The following is an 18,779-nucleotide window of genomic DNA, read 5'->3' on the forward strand; positions in this document are numbered from 1 at the left end:
CGCAGTCGAGAGCTTCCATCCAGCGCTGTATTTAAAGCAGGGCTCTGCCTTTTAAAAACACTTCTCAGAACTCACGCATTGTTGGTCCCCTGCTGGCCGCAGAACTGTCCGTGGCTGTCGGTCGGGAAGACCACCTTCCGTGGGTCTCCATGGATCCAGGCTGGAAAACCGACACATTCATCTCAAACCACATAGCCAGGGACCTTAAATGGATGTCAATAGCATCTTTGATAGAAATCTATACACAAGGTGGGTCGTATCTTGGAAAAAGTAAACTAGAGCAAACAATAGTAGTTGTTTTTTTCTTATGGTAAAGTGAGTTTTTTGGAGAATGTGATTCATTCTCTGCAGCACGGTACAGTGTACAGTCCACACAATTGGCAATTAGCCATTGACGCCCTCTCTATTCAAAACCAGGCTTCGACCCCTCCAAAAGCTGTATCTTTGTGTTGTCCAAGTTTTGGATGAGGTGGCTGATTTACATTCTTATCATAGACAATGTCAACCATTAACCAAGGGTCTTTATCCTTTAAACCGCTCTAATCCTATAAAAGCTGCTGTACAGGAAATTATTTAAGAGCTATCCCTGCCCTGTTTGGTTCAGAAAATCCAGCTTGCCTGTCAATCACAGGTGGGTGAAATGCTAAACTTTATAATGGCGGAGAAACAGAGGGAGGGGACGAGCAGAGAGGGAGGGGGTCCTCTTGTTTGTTTGGTTTCACAATCGACGGAGCTATAACGGGAGCGGGATACTGTGTGTGCCTGCATTGTGATCGGGAGAATAGAGAGGACAGCTAGGAGGTTGTGTTAATCCAACTCCATTTGCAGAGCGCTACCCCGGGCAGCAGACGCAGAGCGCAACTCTGACATTCAATTACGGAGGAATCCTGGAACTCTGATTTGTTTGAATAACCCGACCAAGACGTGTGTTAGGACTTTCCGCCTCCCCGAGTCAATGAGCTATTGTGCGTTTGGTGCCCCAGAAAAGTGGTGATGAAGATGCCGTCTCGCAGCTTCTTTGGTGCAACAATGAAGATTGAGTAAGAAACACTAAGAAAAATCTAAAGCCCCGCACACGCACACACACACACACACACACACACACACACACACACACACACACACACACACACACACACACACACACACACACACACACATACACACACACACACACACACAGAACAGAGGAATCATTTCCCTGCTGATCAGGGCGAAGCCTGTCTATTTGAAGACACATCAATGGTCACGCCTGTGGGTTCTTTTGAAAGAAACAGAGAAATTGCAGCCATGCTTCTTCAGAAAAGGCTCCTGGGCCTACACACTCGAAACTGAGAAAAGCATGTGTGTGTGTCCCTGTTTGATCTCTGAAGTAAAAGATGATGAGAGAAAGCAAGGGGAAGAGAGAGGAAGTGTCTCAAACTAATTCACGAGATTGCCCCTCTCCCGGTTTATTAGCGGAGAACGTATTGTGTCGAAATCTTCCGATAAATTTTTCCCAAGGGGATTTGAGAGAGATAGGGGCCAATGAATCGCCACCGTCTGATTTAAGATAATAGACATGATATAAGCACAGAACATCAGAGTGAGCCATAGAACCATTTAACACCCTTCCTTAAAGATAAAAAAAAAATTGTTTAAGAGTTTCTTAAACTAGCACAGATTTATTTTACAATGAATGCATTGTGCGTTATCCAACAATGAATGGTAAACATTCTCACATTCTCAATGTCCCTGAACATAAGTGGTTCGTCTACATCAGGGGTCTCAAACTCGCGGCCCGGGGGCCAATTGAGGCCAGTGGGATGAAATATTGTGGCCCCCTACTTGACATCCAAGTTTAATGTTAGTGCGGCCCGCGCGTTGTTGTCAAACACACATTTTTGCTGAGACGCTTGCCACGCGTTTTTATCACTTGTGATAGGATGACCTGATGTCCCGGTTTTGCCGGGACAGTTCCAATTTTGAGTTACGTGTCCTGAGTCCCGACAAAAGCCAAAGGACGCTAAAATGTGTTAAAATGTTTCCACCAACCATAATGAAATGTCCCCTGTTGTCAGTGATTACATAGCCAACGTGACCTAATTATATCCCGATCATTAACTTAGATTGGGTCAGTTGTGCTACATTTTTTTGTTGAATACTTGATGTGGCCCAGCCTGACCCAGACTCTACCTCCAGCGGCCCCTAGGTAAATTGAGTTTGAGACCCCTGGTCTACATAATGGGCACTGCTTTACAAAAAGGTTCCAAGAAGCGAAAACACAAGGTCAGTTTTTTCTCCTACTTCCCCTCTCGAACATGGACGACCAAATCCAAAAGATGCAGCTCCCGTTATCTTATCTGGCAACGATTTACCTTCTTTTACCAGTCATGGTAACATGATGAAGACGCAGCATATTGCTCATCCACAAACAAGCAACACACCCTCGGCGGAGCTGTCTGCGGAAGTGTGTGTGTGTGTGTGTGTGACGAAGACAGCGTGCGTGAAAACTCACCCACGCTTCCCAGCGCGATGTAGCCGAGGATGCCGATGATGAAGATAACGCAGCACACCACGTCAGTACAGCTCCTGCAAGGAAGGGAGTATCTCATCAAATACAAATCCAACAGTGGGACTTTGTAGTCGTTGGTCCAAAGCGCCTTACGAGGGATTTTATCTTTTAGATATGTTTCATCATGCTCAAGAAAGCCAACAAGCAGACTGTGGTCTGGGGTGTAAGGGTGTCCCCTTTTGGTTGGGACAGCCGGTCCACTGAACCCTCCTTTCACTTAACAAGAATAAGCTTTCCAGTCACGATCTGTGAAAATGACTACTAAAATGTAGTAGTGGTTATAAATACTGCTAGGTATATTAAATTGAGGTTGCGTGACTATCACACGGATCAGAGATAAAGACTCAGACAGAGTTTGACCCAGTGCTGCGAGCAGCTTGGGTTTGCAGCTGACCTCTATAGAGGTTCAATACAATCAGGCTTCCACATGAAAGGAGCTGGATTCAACACAAATCTGATCAAATACCGTCCAAAGCATGCTCTCATCAGTGGTCTTTTGAATCAAAACGTGTTTTCTTTGGCTATCTACTCCTTTCCATCAATACTCTGCACAAACTTTTACATTTCATGGTCCTTTTCCTTTTCGAAGCTGTGAAAAATGTAGACATGCATTTTACCAATCTGATCCAATAACATGGCCTTCGAGATAAATGCATTCTTGAGATCAGCTGGCACACCTGAAACAACTTTAAACTGGAGCCGTGCGAAAGGGAGGGTTGAGCGAGCAAATAACACATTGTATTAGTTAAACCTTCAAACCGTACCAGGAAAGGGGAACCTCATCAGGACTGCTTAACCATACTACTGTTGCGTGCATCGTGAGTCTCTATAACCTTGAACTGCCAATGAGAAACTACCCTATGTGTGTGTGTGTGTGTGTGTGTGTGTGTGTGTGTGTGTGTGTGTGTGTGTGTGTGTGTGTGTGTGTGTGTGGGTGTGTGTGTGTATGTGCGTGAGAATGCATGTTTTTGTGTGAGTGTGTGAAGAGGTTACTCCCATGCACTCATCCTCTTGTGTGTGAAATGCATCTTCAAGGAAAATGACTTGCTGACCAGCTGATATTTGACAACCTTCAAAGGAGCTGCTTGTTTTTGGCACGGCAGATAGAGAAGTTTTATCTTTACTGTACAACCACTAAAGAAACACTTCTTCCAACTATGTTGACCAAATACCTGCATATTGGAATGATGGACAAATTGTCCAAACCAATAGAAAGTTTTCACATCGCTAGACAGGGATGTCTGAAATGTAGATGTTCCGATCATTTTTATATATTTTTTTATCGGCGCATAGACTTGCGTACTCGCTGAAACCCGATACTGCATTTCAGGTAGTATCGGAGACATTTACGATAGTGGTATCGGTATTGGAACATCTCCAAACTTGTATAACCCTGTAAGTCTTGGGATAAGGAGCTTTGCTCACAGACAGGAATTATACTTATTTACAATTTCACAGTTTCCCCTTCCTGTGTACCGGTGCGTGATTAGCTCCGCCCACGGGGGCCTCAACACCAGGGCGGAGTGTGTGCAACGAGGCCGAACATTGAGACGTATACAATGCGTTCAGAGAAAAACTGTCCAGAGCTGCTGTTGAATTCTCAACAAAAACAACCCCCCCCCCCCCCCCCCCCTGACTATACTGTCCCTACAGGGCAAACTGACAGCCAGCCCTCACTCTGCCTCACTTGTACCCCCCCCACCCCCCCAGCATCTCACCCGCTGCACAGCAGAGGCCGGCTGTCAGCCGAGCCCCCTGATAATCCTCCTCTAAACTTCTCCACGCTATCACTCCTCCTGCTACAAAGCCCCCGGAACAAAGCTTCCGGCTCCATCCGTGTTCGCACTTTCACGTTCGCTAAATACTCCCCACGCAAGCAAAAAAGCGTGGATAGGAATGTGGCTCGGTCAGCGCGTCCGAGAGCCCCCCGTCAGGGCGGGTCAGGTTGAGGGGTGGGGGTGGGGGTGGGGGGGGTGGGGGGGGATGGGGAGTGGGAGTCCAGGCCCGTCCACACGATGGGACGCCGTTCCTCGGTCGCACGTCTTTGGAGAGCTTGTCCTTGCTTTTTTGCGTGGAGGACAGCACTCACACACGCACACACACACACACACACACACAAACACACACAAACACAAACAACCATACACACACTAACGCACACACACACACACACTCACGCATACATACATACATACCCACACACACTCAGGCATACATACACACTCAGGTATACATACACACACACTCACACACACAAACAAACACTCACACGCACACACACTCACGCATACATACACACACTCGAACTCAGGCATACATACACACACACACACACACACACACAAACACACACCCACACGCACACATCCCGACGCCTTATACGCCGCCGTTCAGCCCCAACACCATTTCATAATTAAGCAGCAGATGGTCATGAGAAGACAGAGCCGGCACTCACACACACACACACACACACACACACACACACACACACACACACACACACACACACACACACACACACACACACACACACACACACACACACACACACACACACACACACACACACACACACACACACACACACACACACACACACACACACACACACACACACAGACAGACGAACACACGTACAAAAAGTAGATGCGAATGGTGCTTGAAACAGGCCAGAAGCTGTTAATGTAGGGTCAGACAACAATGCAGTCCTAGAAACAAATGCTATTGTTGTGTGCGTGCGGCAGCGTTATAAACAGGTTGTCCGTTTTCAAACGCTTGCCTAGAGCACATCCTCTTGCCAGAACTACAGCATCTACTCGGCTGTACGTAAGACATGGCTTCACAAATGACCCCCAGAACCAAGTGTGGAAACGCAGTTTGATATGAAGCACAGATGCTCAGGGCTCAGTTAATAGATGCCCAGTACTCGCACTGGCGTCCGCTTTCCGAAGCTTGTTTCGCTGAGTCCATTTCTGCAGTGGATTAAGATCGTACTCTAGTCCAAACAGTTCACAATTAGAGTCGTGTTCGCCGCTAACGCCTCATTATCTCCAATTTCATCCGGAACCGAGGAATCTCTTTAGACATCCAATTTGTTCTGCAAACCCAAGATATCACTCCTCAACCACCTGTCCACCTTTCCTGATAATACATGACCTGCTGCTGTCCATTTCCTCGCCACAGATTACTGCAGCGGTCTCCCTTCCAAACCCACGCCTGCAATAAACCGCAGCGATAGTGCATCCGCCCGAGGGACGAATTGAATTCCTACTTTTCTTCGACTTCTTCCGTTCAAAGTAAAGATTGCGGAATTGTGACACACACGTAGCCCGCGATGCAGACTGTAACTCAAACGGGCGGTGAAGCCGCTGCTGTCACAGAAGGAAGAGGGAGATGTCAGATGGGGGAGAGGGCATCGACAGTGTGAAAAAGTCCTCCAGAGACTGAATGAAAGCAATGCCAATGAAACGCACATTTGTATAGCACCCATTAATAACAACCAGTGTGCGAAATGCCCGTCAATATTCGGGGGGTCCCCATCCCCCGATTGTTGCGCAATACCGATAACATTAGGCCGATAACATTACAATATTTCATGGATGCAAGCAATCAGTCTATAGCCTACATGACAACACACACAAGCACCCAACAATTTTTGACAATCCGATAAGCTATAGTAGCCTATTCGTAAAGCAACACTTTAGCCAATGCAGCCTCCTATGTCAGTACTGACATTATAGGCTGCATTGGCTAAAGTTGTTTGGATGCACGTTGTTTTATAACAAAGAGAAGCAAAGTTGTGCATTACAATGCAAACACAACAATAATTGGCACCAATATGGCGCAATTAGAAGAGCAATACAACTGAATAAATGCCAGGTATAGCCTATCGGAGACTGGCACGCAATCAGTGGACTTGCAAATGAAAGCCTGCAGTATGACTGATCGTGTGACATTATTTAACCATCCATCTACAGGAAATACGATCAGACAGATACATCATTGAACACATACACAAAGCACATTCGTCCAACCACGGCAGATGCAGCATTCACAGCAAGCCAAACATCACCACGGCAGGTGCGCTCTATCTCTCGCTCTTGCACACACGTAAACAATCACTCAAACTTCTCCTACTCCAAGGCTAGGCTGCTTCACTAAGACCACAACCAGCCACAAGGCCTTCATAACCATGCAGTATGCCGAAGCCGGGAAGGACATGCACGCGCAAAGTCGCACACACTCATCTTATGCACAACAATCAGTTCTATCATCACAATTCAGTCACTGCAAAGATTTAAAAGATAGCCTCTTACCTTAAGTTAGAATAGACCCAAAGTGTTTGAGTGATAGATTTTGGTTTAGCTTTTGCTTGCAAGCCGTTTTTAGTATGACTTATCAACATTAAATCTTTCTTCTGTTGGGCGAACATGGCTAATTTGCATACTCACACAGGACTGGCTGGCTCAGCTTGGCAAAAAATAACACTTTTGTGAATAAATGTTTTGAATTCTGAATACTGGACATGGTGAGTTTAAAAACATTAAAGTGACCAATAGTGACAATAAAATCTATGTTTTTTCGTATTTTGCACACTGATAACAACTGTGTGTGCGTGCGTGCATATTTTTTGTCATGTGCGTGTTTGCGTACGTGTGCGTGCCTGCCTGCGTATGTGTCTGTGTGTGTGTGCGTGCGTGCTTGTGCGTGTGCGTGTGTACAAGGACATTCTATTTCTTATCATAATTTAAATTGGGACAAGGCAGGAGGGGCTGCCACGAGTTGCCATGCCGATAGTTGAAAGTCCCCTTTCTTTGAATCCTTCGGCGGCCTCAATCCCAGCAGGAGATGTGGCATGCATGATCTGATAAAACCCCAGGGAGAGAGAGGGACAGAGGGGGAGAGAGAGTGATGTGAGGGGTGGACGCCCCTGGGATAACCCCACAGTAGGTGTTCTGCTTACAGTACAGCGCAAGGTCTGTCGTTAAGGCAAAGTGCAAACACGGCAGCATGCCGCTAATACAGAGGAGGGGGGGGGGGGGGGGGGGGGGGACCCGTCCAAAGCATTCAAAGGTGAGCGCTGAGAAAGAGCTGACAAAGTGAAGGGGAGGGGGGTGGGGGAAGACAAGTGTGCCCGGGCATTCACAACGAAAAACATAAGAAAAGCCAAGCACCATTCTGACTGCAAAAACGGGGCCTCGGGAAAAATACAGAAATAAATACGGGTCCCGGATAATCTATTGCGACCTTTAGTTGACACCATCTCACAAACTGGAGTCTTCCTCCATCATGACTCGGTGCCTCATTGACATCCCTGGCTGGAAGTCATTTTCCTTCCATTTCCGTCTTTTTTTTTTGCTTGTGTGTCAGCAAACCTGTACGGCTCTGTGGATAAAGAAGGTAACATGTGCGGCAGGGTCGATAACTAACTGCGGGGAATCGAGGTCACGGCTGGCCACGTTTCACTGCGGCCCGGTCGAGGGTGAGATCGCATTAGCGGGAGCATACGTCTCGAGGTGGCGGACGGCTGGAGGGTCTTCCGCGGTGACTCTTTCGCTGGGACAGGTCGCTCGTCGTCCGGTGAGGAGGAACTCTCGGAAGATGAGATTGACCGAGCGAAAGGAGGTGGCCAGGCTTGCAATCTATTTTTGCACCGTTCTCAGAGCGCGAGGGGGCTGCCTTCCGATTTACAGCTGCCTCGTGACTCTTTAGAAAGCAATAAAACAGATCATACTGCGATAAAGCAAGGACTTCCCCTCAACTCATCCAACCGCCGCGGTGGTGTTATGTGCAGCCCATCCCCCACACCCCATCTTTGACACAAGCTCCTCTGGCTTCGTCCGCTGTTGGCCCCGCCTCTGGACAGCCGCTGGATAGAGCACACGCGGCCTCGCGACAAAACAACAAGAAAAACAACAACAGCAACATCAACGAGACAAACTGCTGAGCTGCTGCTGCTGCTCCCCAGAACTCATTAGGAAAAAATATCCTGTGAGCCACAGGAACATCAAAGTACGCTGGGGCACCTCCCCATCCCCACGGTGGGAGGGAGAGAGAGAGAGAGAGAGAGAGAGAGAGAGAGAGAGAGGTGGTTGGATGAAAGGGGGGAGTGTAGGGCAGGGATAAAGACACACTAGAGAGCAGAGGCCTCACTTTACAGCAGCCCGGGAAGATGCTGTTAAACCCGGGAAGAGATGAGATACACAACTTACATTAGGGTCTGACCAAAAAGATGATGTCATGTTATTAGAGAGAAGTCAAGGGGAGGGGAGGGGAAAGGAGGGGAGTGGTTGTTATGGCACTGTCCTTATATGGGTTTTCCGGTCTTAAAGGTGTCATGCATGTGTGATGCTGTTTTCTGTATCAGTTGTTGTCTCCATGGCTAGAATCAGAATTAGCCCTAAAGCATTAAGCAGTTAATTAGCGTCGCTAAAATGCAGCTTGTAAACATATGTTAACCAAATAGTTTTTCCACTGTAGTGTGTGTGCGTGTGCGTGTGTGTGTGTGTGTGTGTGTGTGTGTGTGTGTGTGTGTGTGTGTGTGTGTGTGTGTGTGTGTGTGTGTGTGTGTGTGTGTGTGTGTGTGTGTGCGTGTGTGTGATCAAAATCTGAATCATGAGAGAGGGGACTTAAAAATGAATAACAACAACAGGGATCCGGCAACGCCATGTTGCAAAGAGACAAACCCATCAATCACTTTGACATAAAACACCTCTATCACTTGAGTTGTCCAAAGCGCTATCTCCATCTTACTCTCTCTATCTCCCCCCTCTCTCTCTCTCTCTCTCTCTCTCTCTCTCTCTCTCTCTCTCTCTCTCTCGCTCTCTCTCTCTCGCTCTCTCTCTCTCTCTCTCTCTCTCTCTCTCTCTCCCTCTCTCTCTCTCGCTCTCTCTCTCTCTCTCTCTCTCTCTCTCTCTCTCTCTCTCTCTTTCTCTCCCTCTCTCTCTCTCTACCTCTCTCTCAATGATGATTTGCGAGTTACACCTATTTGGGTCGTTCTGCCCGGTTAATGACGTGTGTCACTGCCAGGCTAACTGAACCACCTCCGGAGTGAGCGATGGCCATTGATCTGTGCGTCGGGGCAGGGGTGGCAGAGCTCAGCCCCACTCTTTATGAACACTGCGTGACAAATCATCAATCCCATCCGAGCAGAGAGGCAGCCCACAGAAACCGGACGTCCGGATGGGAGTAAAATGAACCCATGTTTTGCTGGCTATCAAAGGAGAGACAGACTCATCATCCGAGAAAGGAAGGAAGTCATTGAGTTGACCACAGCACGTCGTTTTGCAGCAGTAATTATAGTGGGACAAAACTTGTTTGTCCCACGATACTACTATTGTCGAATCCAGGCTTTTTCCTTTTTTGTATTATTTCCAAATGGGTATAGAGGGGCAAATAGAAAGAGCTTCTGTATATGTTCATCAGATGAAAGAAAGGCATTGCCTTTATAGACTCTGGAGTCTTTGAAACGTCTTGCCTCTTGTGAGAGAGCTTCAGTGCATTTCAATTTGTCTCAAAAGCCGAAGGTATTCATTCAAGGTACGGATTTTAGTGCAAAAGGTTTGTAGTACCTGTTGTGAACGGGTCCTCTGAAAGCTGGGTCGAACTTCCTTGGCTCACCTGAAACACAAAGCAGAGACACACACACGCACACCACACACACACACGCACACACACACACACACACACACACACACACACACACACACACACACACACACACACACACACACACACACGCACACACACACACACACACACACACACACACACACACACACACACACACACACACACACACAGACAGACAAGGTTTAGTAAACTTGAAGAGCAGACAGCCAAATCTCACTGAGAGTTCTACTCAACTGAAAGGTACTGAAGAACAAAAAACACGATGGACCGTCGATGAAGATGAAGGACAGAAATTGGATTCCCATGAAATGAATACTTTTCAAAGTCCATCCATTTATGTGCCCATAATTCCACTATTTTACCCTTGGATTCACTTATGATACATATAATAGTCATCTATCCATTTCCTGTGATTGAAAGCCCTGGTATACTGTGTTTATATATATACACAATATACGGTTTGGCCCCCCTGACCAGGATAGACAACCCCAAACTAGGTAACTTCCACCTAGCCAGTCTCCAAGCGTCCTTTGGCAGAAGAACGACTACTGAAATACAGCCTTGAAAAGCAAACACAGATTTTTTTGAGGATCGAAAGTTATAATAAATAATTCCAAAGGGAAATAACGTGTCTGGGTCAGGGTATATAGAAACCCTAGTTGACCCCGGCCTCAAAGAATAAATAGCCAATCAGTCAACCATTCAGACATTATTCAACCATCAGGCTCTGAGGGTCAACCATTAGTTGACCTTGAAAGAATAAATACCTAATCAGCCAACTATTCAACCATTCAACTCATCAGTCATTCAGGCGCCGAGGGCAAACCTTATACCTTTGTATAAGGTGATGTGTTTGTGCCCGCAAACGCACATGTGTTTACAGGAAATGTACAATTATTATGGTTAAAGGGGCAGTGTGTAATTAAAGAAATAATAAATATGTCCTCTCTAGAGAGTATTGTCCATCCTGGGCTTCTGTAGAACCAGCCGATGCAACATGGTGGGCTCAGTGGAAGAAAGACCACTCCCTAACATAAGGAGCTCACTCTCAGAACAAGAACACAACGATTCTCAGTTTCATTTCTGCCAAGGCCATTCGATGACCAAAAATTCACTAAAAGTGGCAGCGTTTACTATTTTACTTTTTCTATAAATTGTACTATTCTTGTGTGTGTATGTGCGTGTGTGTGTGCATGTGAGTGTGCGAGTGCGAATTTATGAATGTGTGTGCGCATGTGTGCATAGATAAGTGTGTGTGTGTGTAGTTGTGAGTTTATGTGCATGCAATGGTACATGTGTGTGTGTGTGTGTGTGTGTGTGTGTTTATGCGCGTGAAGGCACGTGTGTGTGCGTGTGGTCAAGACGGCTCCTGATCAGCCCCATGAGCATGCGTGTCTCCAGGCATGCAGGTCTGTGAGGGCTTCAGCCGGCAGCGAGACGCTGAGGACCGTTGCTAAGGACACATTCATCATCACACTCGGAGTGCTGCATCTTGGAGCAGCTGGGGCCTAAGCGAGGGGCAGAGTGGGTGGGTCCATCACCCATCTGCCCGGCCCCCACTGTGAGCCTGCTCAAACACTTCAAAGCCGCTCGACACGTCTCCATTTGAAAATGGACAGGAGGATAGAGTTAACAAAGGAAACTCTATCTTCTTTTCTTTTTCTCCCACAAAGCGCATCATGCAAATGATGGGCTGTAATATTCCTTTCGAATGAGTGGTGGAATAGAATTGCATTTCAAAAAAGTAAAAGGCACCAGTGTGTGCATTCATGTGGAAAATACCTGCCAAAAAGTGAGTTTCCACTGGCACAGTCAGCAGAAGCTGCCTTTAACAACTTCATAGGTTACCTCCTTTTACACTGCTAGATCTAGTCACCTTTAGGGTAGGATAGTGTTGTGGCATCCAGCCAATTTCCAAAATGTCCCGCATTTGATATACAATGCTTCCAGGGGTCTAAAAGCATTCTCGACCAGAGGCCCGTTTTATACAGAGATCCTGCGACATTGCCGTAAAGACGGATTATCATTATGCTGGCTTTGCTTTTTTACACTTTTTCACACATGCCTGCCCCCCTGTGTGCTTCTACATACCATGCCGGCATTCAGGAATCCGAGGCGTGAGGTGTAACACAACAGCCCCGGCGTCCATTGTCGTGCATAACACACGCGTCACTGGTGGCAACATTGCTTTCGAAACAATTAACAAGAATTAAGGTGTTTTCCCTAGGTCACCACTCTTTAAGAGCAAGCAAAGTTGGTTTGCATTGTAAACAACATGTTGATGCATAACGTCGCGACGTGCTGAGGCCGTGTGACGTAACAACAGCCCATTCGCACAAGCGACTTGCCTCTATGATCAGAAATACGTCGGAGAAACACTGCTCCGTCTCTTCTTCACAGTTTTTTTTATACCTCCCCCGGATGGGAGTCACACACACTGTAAGAATAGGGGGCGCATATTTTCACACTATATTATAACGTCTTAATTTGAGATTTGAGGGGTACAGTATGTGTATTTTACACCACTTGTACACCACGGATCAATATTGTCAGCATGCACATGCGCAGAACCACTAGGTACCACAATTGGATAGGTAGCCTAGATTGGTTCACCTTTCTACACAGATGTCGATTCAGCTTCGTAACGGCCTCCGCTTCCGGCTTAAAGGCGGAACAACAATGCCCCCCTCCCCCCCCCATGCCAAATTTGTACGTTTTAAACAGAGTATTCCCTCCTTGAACAGGCAGTGTAAAAGGGGCTAAAGATAGCGCAACCATGTTCCTAAATGTATCTACTAATGAGTTCTAGTGCGTACGAGGAGCAGATGAGAGAGCAAGCAGTGCCTCTGCATAATAGTTTGATTGGCCGACTATTGTTAGCATCCTGGGCTAACGGCTTCCCCCCCACAGGGGAGAGTAAAAAAAACGACTTAAAAATTTGTTATGCAGCAGGATAGGAACACACATACAGTTTCTTGCATTTGGTGCAATAATAGTAGAATAAAGAGATACTATTTTTTGTGTGATTGCAAACATTGCAAACATAACGAGCATCAGCCGTGCATTTGTTTTTCATTGTTTTACTGGAGAAGTGCTGAACTTTTAAGTGGTAAATGAGGATGTTTTGCAATCGTGTCACTGGGGATCAGCATTCGCAGCCTCTGCGAGACCAAGGGGTTGCTGTGGTTGAAGCCTCTGCGAGACCAAGGGGTTGCTGTGGTTGAAGACGCAACGTTGAAAAACAAGATTGTTATTTCCTGGCAGGAAATACCGTAACTTTGGCAATGCTTTCTTTTGGCCACAGCACAGAGGAATTTTTTATGCATTTTGTGTTTGGATGCGTGAGAGTCGTGTTTGAGTCTTGTACCACAAACAGTGGGTTTAGGTGAGGAAACACATTTTGTTTTGGGCTATTTAATTACTCTGATAAAATAATTGTAAAGTTACCAATACTGACAGTTGAGGATGTCTAACATTGCTATTGGATATAACTTGTTAATATATGAAAACAACAATTCATATCGTTATAATTATTAATATTTTCATTATCATCAGCATTATTATTTGAATATAGACTTTTTCCATCTCAGTAATTTCATGCAGTATGAAGCTGAACTTCACCAAAGTATAAACAACAACAACCTTCACGTCACTGAATCAGTAAAATAATCGTTCTCCAAGCCATCTCTGGTGCCGATGGCGTCACCGTGACCATGTTTCTGTTCTAAAATTGGGAGGTGTTCTGGGTTAAGCAGTACGTGTGAATTCGTCCCAAAGGATATGGTGTAGCGGCTCCGGTATTTTAGAGGGAGGGAGAGCATCCCATAATACTGTGAAAGCCCGGACATGCTCTCCCTCTACATGTTGAGGGAGAGCATGTCGGGGCTTTCACAGTATTATGGGATGGTATTCCTGTCCTACTTTGAAGTGGATGATGGAAGTTCAATGATGACCAATGTCTAAGACAATAGACTACTGCTGTTTTTAAAGAGCACTGGTGATGCTAGGTTTATAAAGACAATTTGTCTTTATAAACCTAGCATCACCCTAGGAGCAACAATCAGGACATGGCCATATTTAGAATACTCTGCTCGTGTTTAATCCTAAAAGGGTTTCAGGCCTCAACCAGGTTTGTATTGCTTTTGAATGTTATCAGGCTCTCTGCTGCAATCAAAAAATCTGTGTCTACATCAAAATCTGCCATGGCGTGTAGCTTGTGCAGTACTGATTCGGTAGTCATCGGTGCAGTAAAACAAAATCACATCAATAACTCCACCGTGGATAACCAACGGTTGCCTGAGGTAGTTCCGACTGTCCCCAGTGGACCCCCCCGACGTCTCCTCCCTATCAGGTTGCATCACACTCCTTTACATCAGCGCTAATCAGAGCGGGAGAGAGATCCTTTATGGGCGAGTTGGGTAGCAAGCCATTGTAGCGGAACCCACGCAAGCGGAATATAAATAGAAAAACAACAACACAAAGCGTCCACACACTTTTCATTGATCTCCTCAGGGAGGGGAGTTATACTCCAAACACTTGCATGTCTCCGATACAGTATGTGGGCGCCACACACCAGAAACCGTTTGGTCCATACCACTGTACCACACATCACTAGGGTGGATGAGGAAGGGGCGAGTCAGGATGAGATCGAAGGGGCAAAAGCACAGAGGATGATGTGACGGATTGCGGCCGGCAGCCCGGGGATCAGAGGCATGCCTATAAAAAACAATCTGCCAGGGCTTCATGCAAAATGTTACCATCAAATACAGGAGAGGGTTACCCATGGAGAACAATTACTGATTTCGCCATTTAGCCAGATGCTTTTGTCTAAAGCCACTTCCAGTGAAAACAGAGACAGCAGGATTGGGGTGCTATTCCACTGCCATCACTGTATTACTGTTAGGGCCCGACCGATATTGATTTTTGAGTGCCGATGCCGATGCCGATTATTTTCAGAGAAAAATTACGATTACGATTTAATCGGCCGATTTATAAAAAAAAAAAAATATATATATATATATATAAAAAGTAGTTTTTGATACCTTAAATATACTTTCAACACTTTTGACGAATATGTGAATTGAATGCAGAACCTTTGAGTGTTTTAGAATACATTTACAGTCAAAAATGAGTGTAATGTAAAATGTAAAATAAATAACTAACTCCCAATGTGCTGCGCTCGTGAGCAGTGACTAACACGTGCGTGCTGAGCAGTATGGTCTCACCGTTAGAGTCTACAGTATAACAAATTAACATGGCCTGGGACCTAAAGAAAAACAGGCACAACATGCTCAAACAACGCGTCTTGTGTACATTGAGGTGAGGTGAGCGCGCAGCTGCCTGAGCGAGCGTGCTTTCATGTTGTACGGTAAAATTCAATCTCCTCTTTTTTACTCCAGCTAAAGTTGTTAGTTAGCAAGGCGAGTAGGAGCGCAATCTGCAGGATACTAAGCGCAATAACATTTATAAAAAAAAATAAAAAATTGGTTGTAATCGGCGTCTTTTTGGCCGATGCCGATTATTTTCAAAGAGGCTATAATCGGCCGATTAAATCGGCAGGCCGATAAATTGGTCGGGCCCTAATTACTGTATCACTGTCCTCAGCCAAATTAAGCATCCGTGAGCAAGACGGCCAACCCCTCCCTGGTAGTATCTGAATTCACTGCAGCCGGTCACTTTGGACAAAAGCATCTTCTAAATGATTGATGGGTAGACAGGTCATTCTGGAGCAGGTATTTAGCTCAAAGATGCTTCCTACTAGCACAGCTGAGGACCACTCTGATGCAGCACCTGGCTGCGCGCCAGCAGCCCCCTCGCTCTTCCCCACCCTTGAGGAACAGCAGGAGGAAGACACTCAAGCCATTAGCACCAAAGTTGCGCAATGTCAAGTTAAATTGGGCTTTAACTCCGTTGACCGGAGTGCTTCTCCTGAAACACAGAGTGATGGGCCCCCAGGGGCCCACTGCCCGGCCCCTGCCTGTGCGATAGGTCAGCAGCTCAGAGGGCACTGCAGCGCGCCAGAACACACAGCGCAGGCCCCGGTGGATCGGGTGGGGTGTTGTGCGGTAAGAGCTCAATGAGAGACTCCAGTCAACAGCTTTGGGAAAAAGCCTCCCAGGCATGCTTCAGCACACACAGGCTGGCTGGAGTTATACTGTCCTGCTCCCGCACATAGCTGGTGGGAGCTTCGACGGGATGCTGCCTCATATGTCTGTGTCCTCCTGTGACATATGCTTTAGGATAAACAACCACACACCAATCACGGTGACACCTCGGGACAATAAGGCCGGGTTGGGAGTTACACAACAACAGTATCAGACGATTGCTTTGACCTCAATCCTCATGCTTTCAGGCCAACACATTTGCCTCTGCATTGAATCTGCTCTATCAGCCGGATCTGTGCACTATACTAACAGCGGTGAACTTAAAGCACGTAATTTCATGTTCATGATACGAAACAAAAGGAATCTTCCCTACATTCGATACAATTGAGTAATCTTTAAAGGAAAACAAGATGGAACCATATATGCAAATATTATATGACCTTAAGCATGAGAAGGGAGGCAAACAGCCATAAACACATCTTAGGTATTTAACAAGGGAATGCCCTATGCTGTGCATTACTGTGCAAACATCTAACTTCTCATAAATCAGATGGAGGTTCATAAGGAAATCATACAGAATTTCACTACTTTCACCTTTTTTTCCGTTTCGAAATGTGTTCCGCCTACACCCTGTTACCTTGCCTTTGCTAAACTTGTCTCTGTGTAAACACACCCAGTACACTGAGTCCAGTGTCATCGGGCTACACTTTATAACACAGCCCTCTTTCATGCCATGTTCAGGCTAACAGCTCTAAAACACTGCGGGTGCTCAGCTCAGGGAAAGGTCCGAAGTCGTTTGAAGAGAGTTTCGGCGGAAAGTGTGCGTCTGAAAAAAACGTCCGCTCTGATTTTTGCAGCTCTCTTTTAGAAAACATCTGAGTAACGGAACGCTTAATAATTCTGCGTAATGATGTGCCCAATTTAGTCGAGCAGGCTCAGTCTTTTAGTTTGAACGCTGTTCATTCATATTTAATGAAGCATTGGCTTCTGTCGAATCATGCTCTACCCTATGGCTCTGATGCTTAGTATTTTTTAAGATCTTGGTAATGATGATCCTCGTTTCATAATCATATGGAATCTGACACACGTGTACATACACTCACGCACGCAGGCCCAAACACACACACTGGGTTTGGGTCTACACAAGCATTCCCATTTATCACGCCTGTTTTTCCTGGGATTCTCCAGTATTTGATCCATCTCCTCTTTTGTCCTCCCTGTTTACATATATTCTGTCTCCTGTATTGTTTACATTTCTTACGTATAAAAAAATAAAAGGTGGCAGTAGGTTAACGTGGATTGTAGGCATAAGAATGTGTTTGCAATTCCCCTCCAGTAAAGAAGGTGGCAGTAGGTAAAACATTAGCTGCAACATCCAGCGACGAAAAGTCTGTCAATCAAACGGCACCCACCAATAAAACAAGAAGAAGCGGAAGAAGAACCGCACCCCGCAAGGATAAAAAAAAAAAATGGATGAACGAGACGGCTCGGCCCCATGAAAAGCGTGGTCTCGCGGTTGAAACACGTGGCGTTGGGGGACATCGCCCCGCATCCACTTTCGTTGCTGCCTGTGAGTGTTTACCACTTTGTTGATGGAAGTGCTTAAAAAAAGAAAATGGATTTCACCTCGAGTCTGCACGGCCCGCCAGTACTCACTGAATGTCGATTGTCCAATCACATCGGCTAAACACGTGTTGCACTACACGCTCAATCGCGTAGTTCATTGAAGTTCAAACTTCGTCCCGCCCCTTCAATACAAAGCAATCCCCAAGCGAACGCAAGCCTTCCCCACAGTCCCTTGCCCATCGCGATATTGCGTCCAATACAAAATGAATAGACTTATAGACTTATAGACGCAATGCTATCGGTGGGGGCTTCCCGTGAGAGGGATGGAGACATGGAGTGCCTGTCTAAAAGGCTAAAGGTTTGTGTAAATATCTAACCAAATGGCAGGAGGATTACCCCTACTTAAGGGCATCATTGTTCAAAGCCATGCCTTTTGAAAAAAATGCCACATCGGTTTTAGTGTATCACACGGAGGAGAAATTGTTGTGAGCTCGCATGACAAAACCGGCAAAGCAGAAGTGCACCCAAGAGCCCGAGAAACATGTCATGAGAATGACTCCACCGAAACAAAGAACTAATAACCAAACCCCAATGCTGACCCAATGCCCAAGTTATGAAGCAGGGCGTTACTCGAAGCAGTATCTCACGTTGCTATGATGTCTTGCAGATATGGCTTTGAACTTTGACCCTCTCTTCTGTGATCACTGATGCCTTGTATTGTCTACCGCCGCAGTACCTGTCAATCTTTAGACATGACATGTTCCCCAACTAGAGCTGCACAATGCGGACACCGTGCTAATTTCACTGAAGAGATTTGCTGTCCATTTGAAAAAAACTCCAGATGGCATTCTTCTTCATAGCACTAGGAATGTGGATGATTATTACACAAAATCTACCCACAGCACAAGCCCTTCTGGACTGTC

General features: G+C 46.1%; 1 protein-coding gene across 4 annotated transcripts in view; it reads right to left on the bottom strand.

The window, feature by feature from the left end:
• Positions 1-18,779, bottom strand: part of slc44a5b (solute carrier family 44 member 5b) — a 37,404-nt gene that overhangs the window by 13,616 nt on the left and 5,009 nt on the right. For all 4 annotated transcript variants that reach the window (XM_060067943.1, XM_060067944.1, XM_060067945.1 and 1 more), the window contains exons 2-4: positions 10,126-10,174; positions 2,498-2,571; positions 76-160 (exon numbers count right to left, since the gene is read on the bottom strand). In XM_060067943.1, the coding sequence (XP_059923926.1) occupies positions 76-160; positions 2,498-2,571; positions 10,126-10,174 (208 nt within the window). The remainder of the gene's footprint in view (positions 1-75; positions 161-2,497; positions 2,572-10,125; positions 10,175-18,779) is intronic.

The sequence above is a fragment of the Gadus macrocephalus genome, chromosome 12, assembly GCF_031168955.1.
Source record: "Gadus macrocephalus chromosome 12, ASM3116895v1".
Taxonomy (NCBI): domain Eukaryota; kingdom Metazoa; phylum Chordata; class Actinopteri; order Gadiformes; family Gadidae; genus Gadus; species Gadus macrocephalus.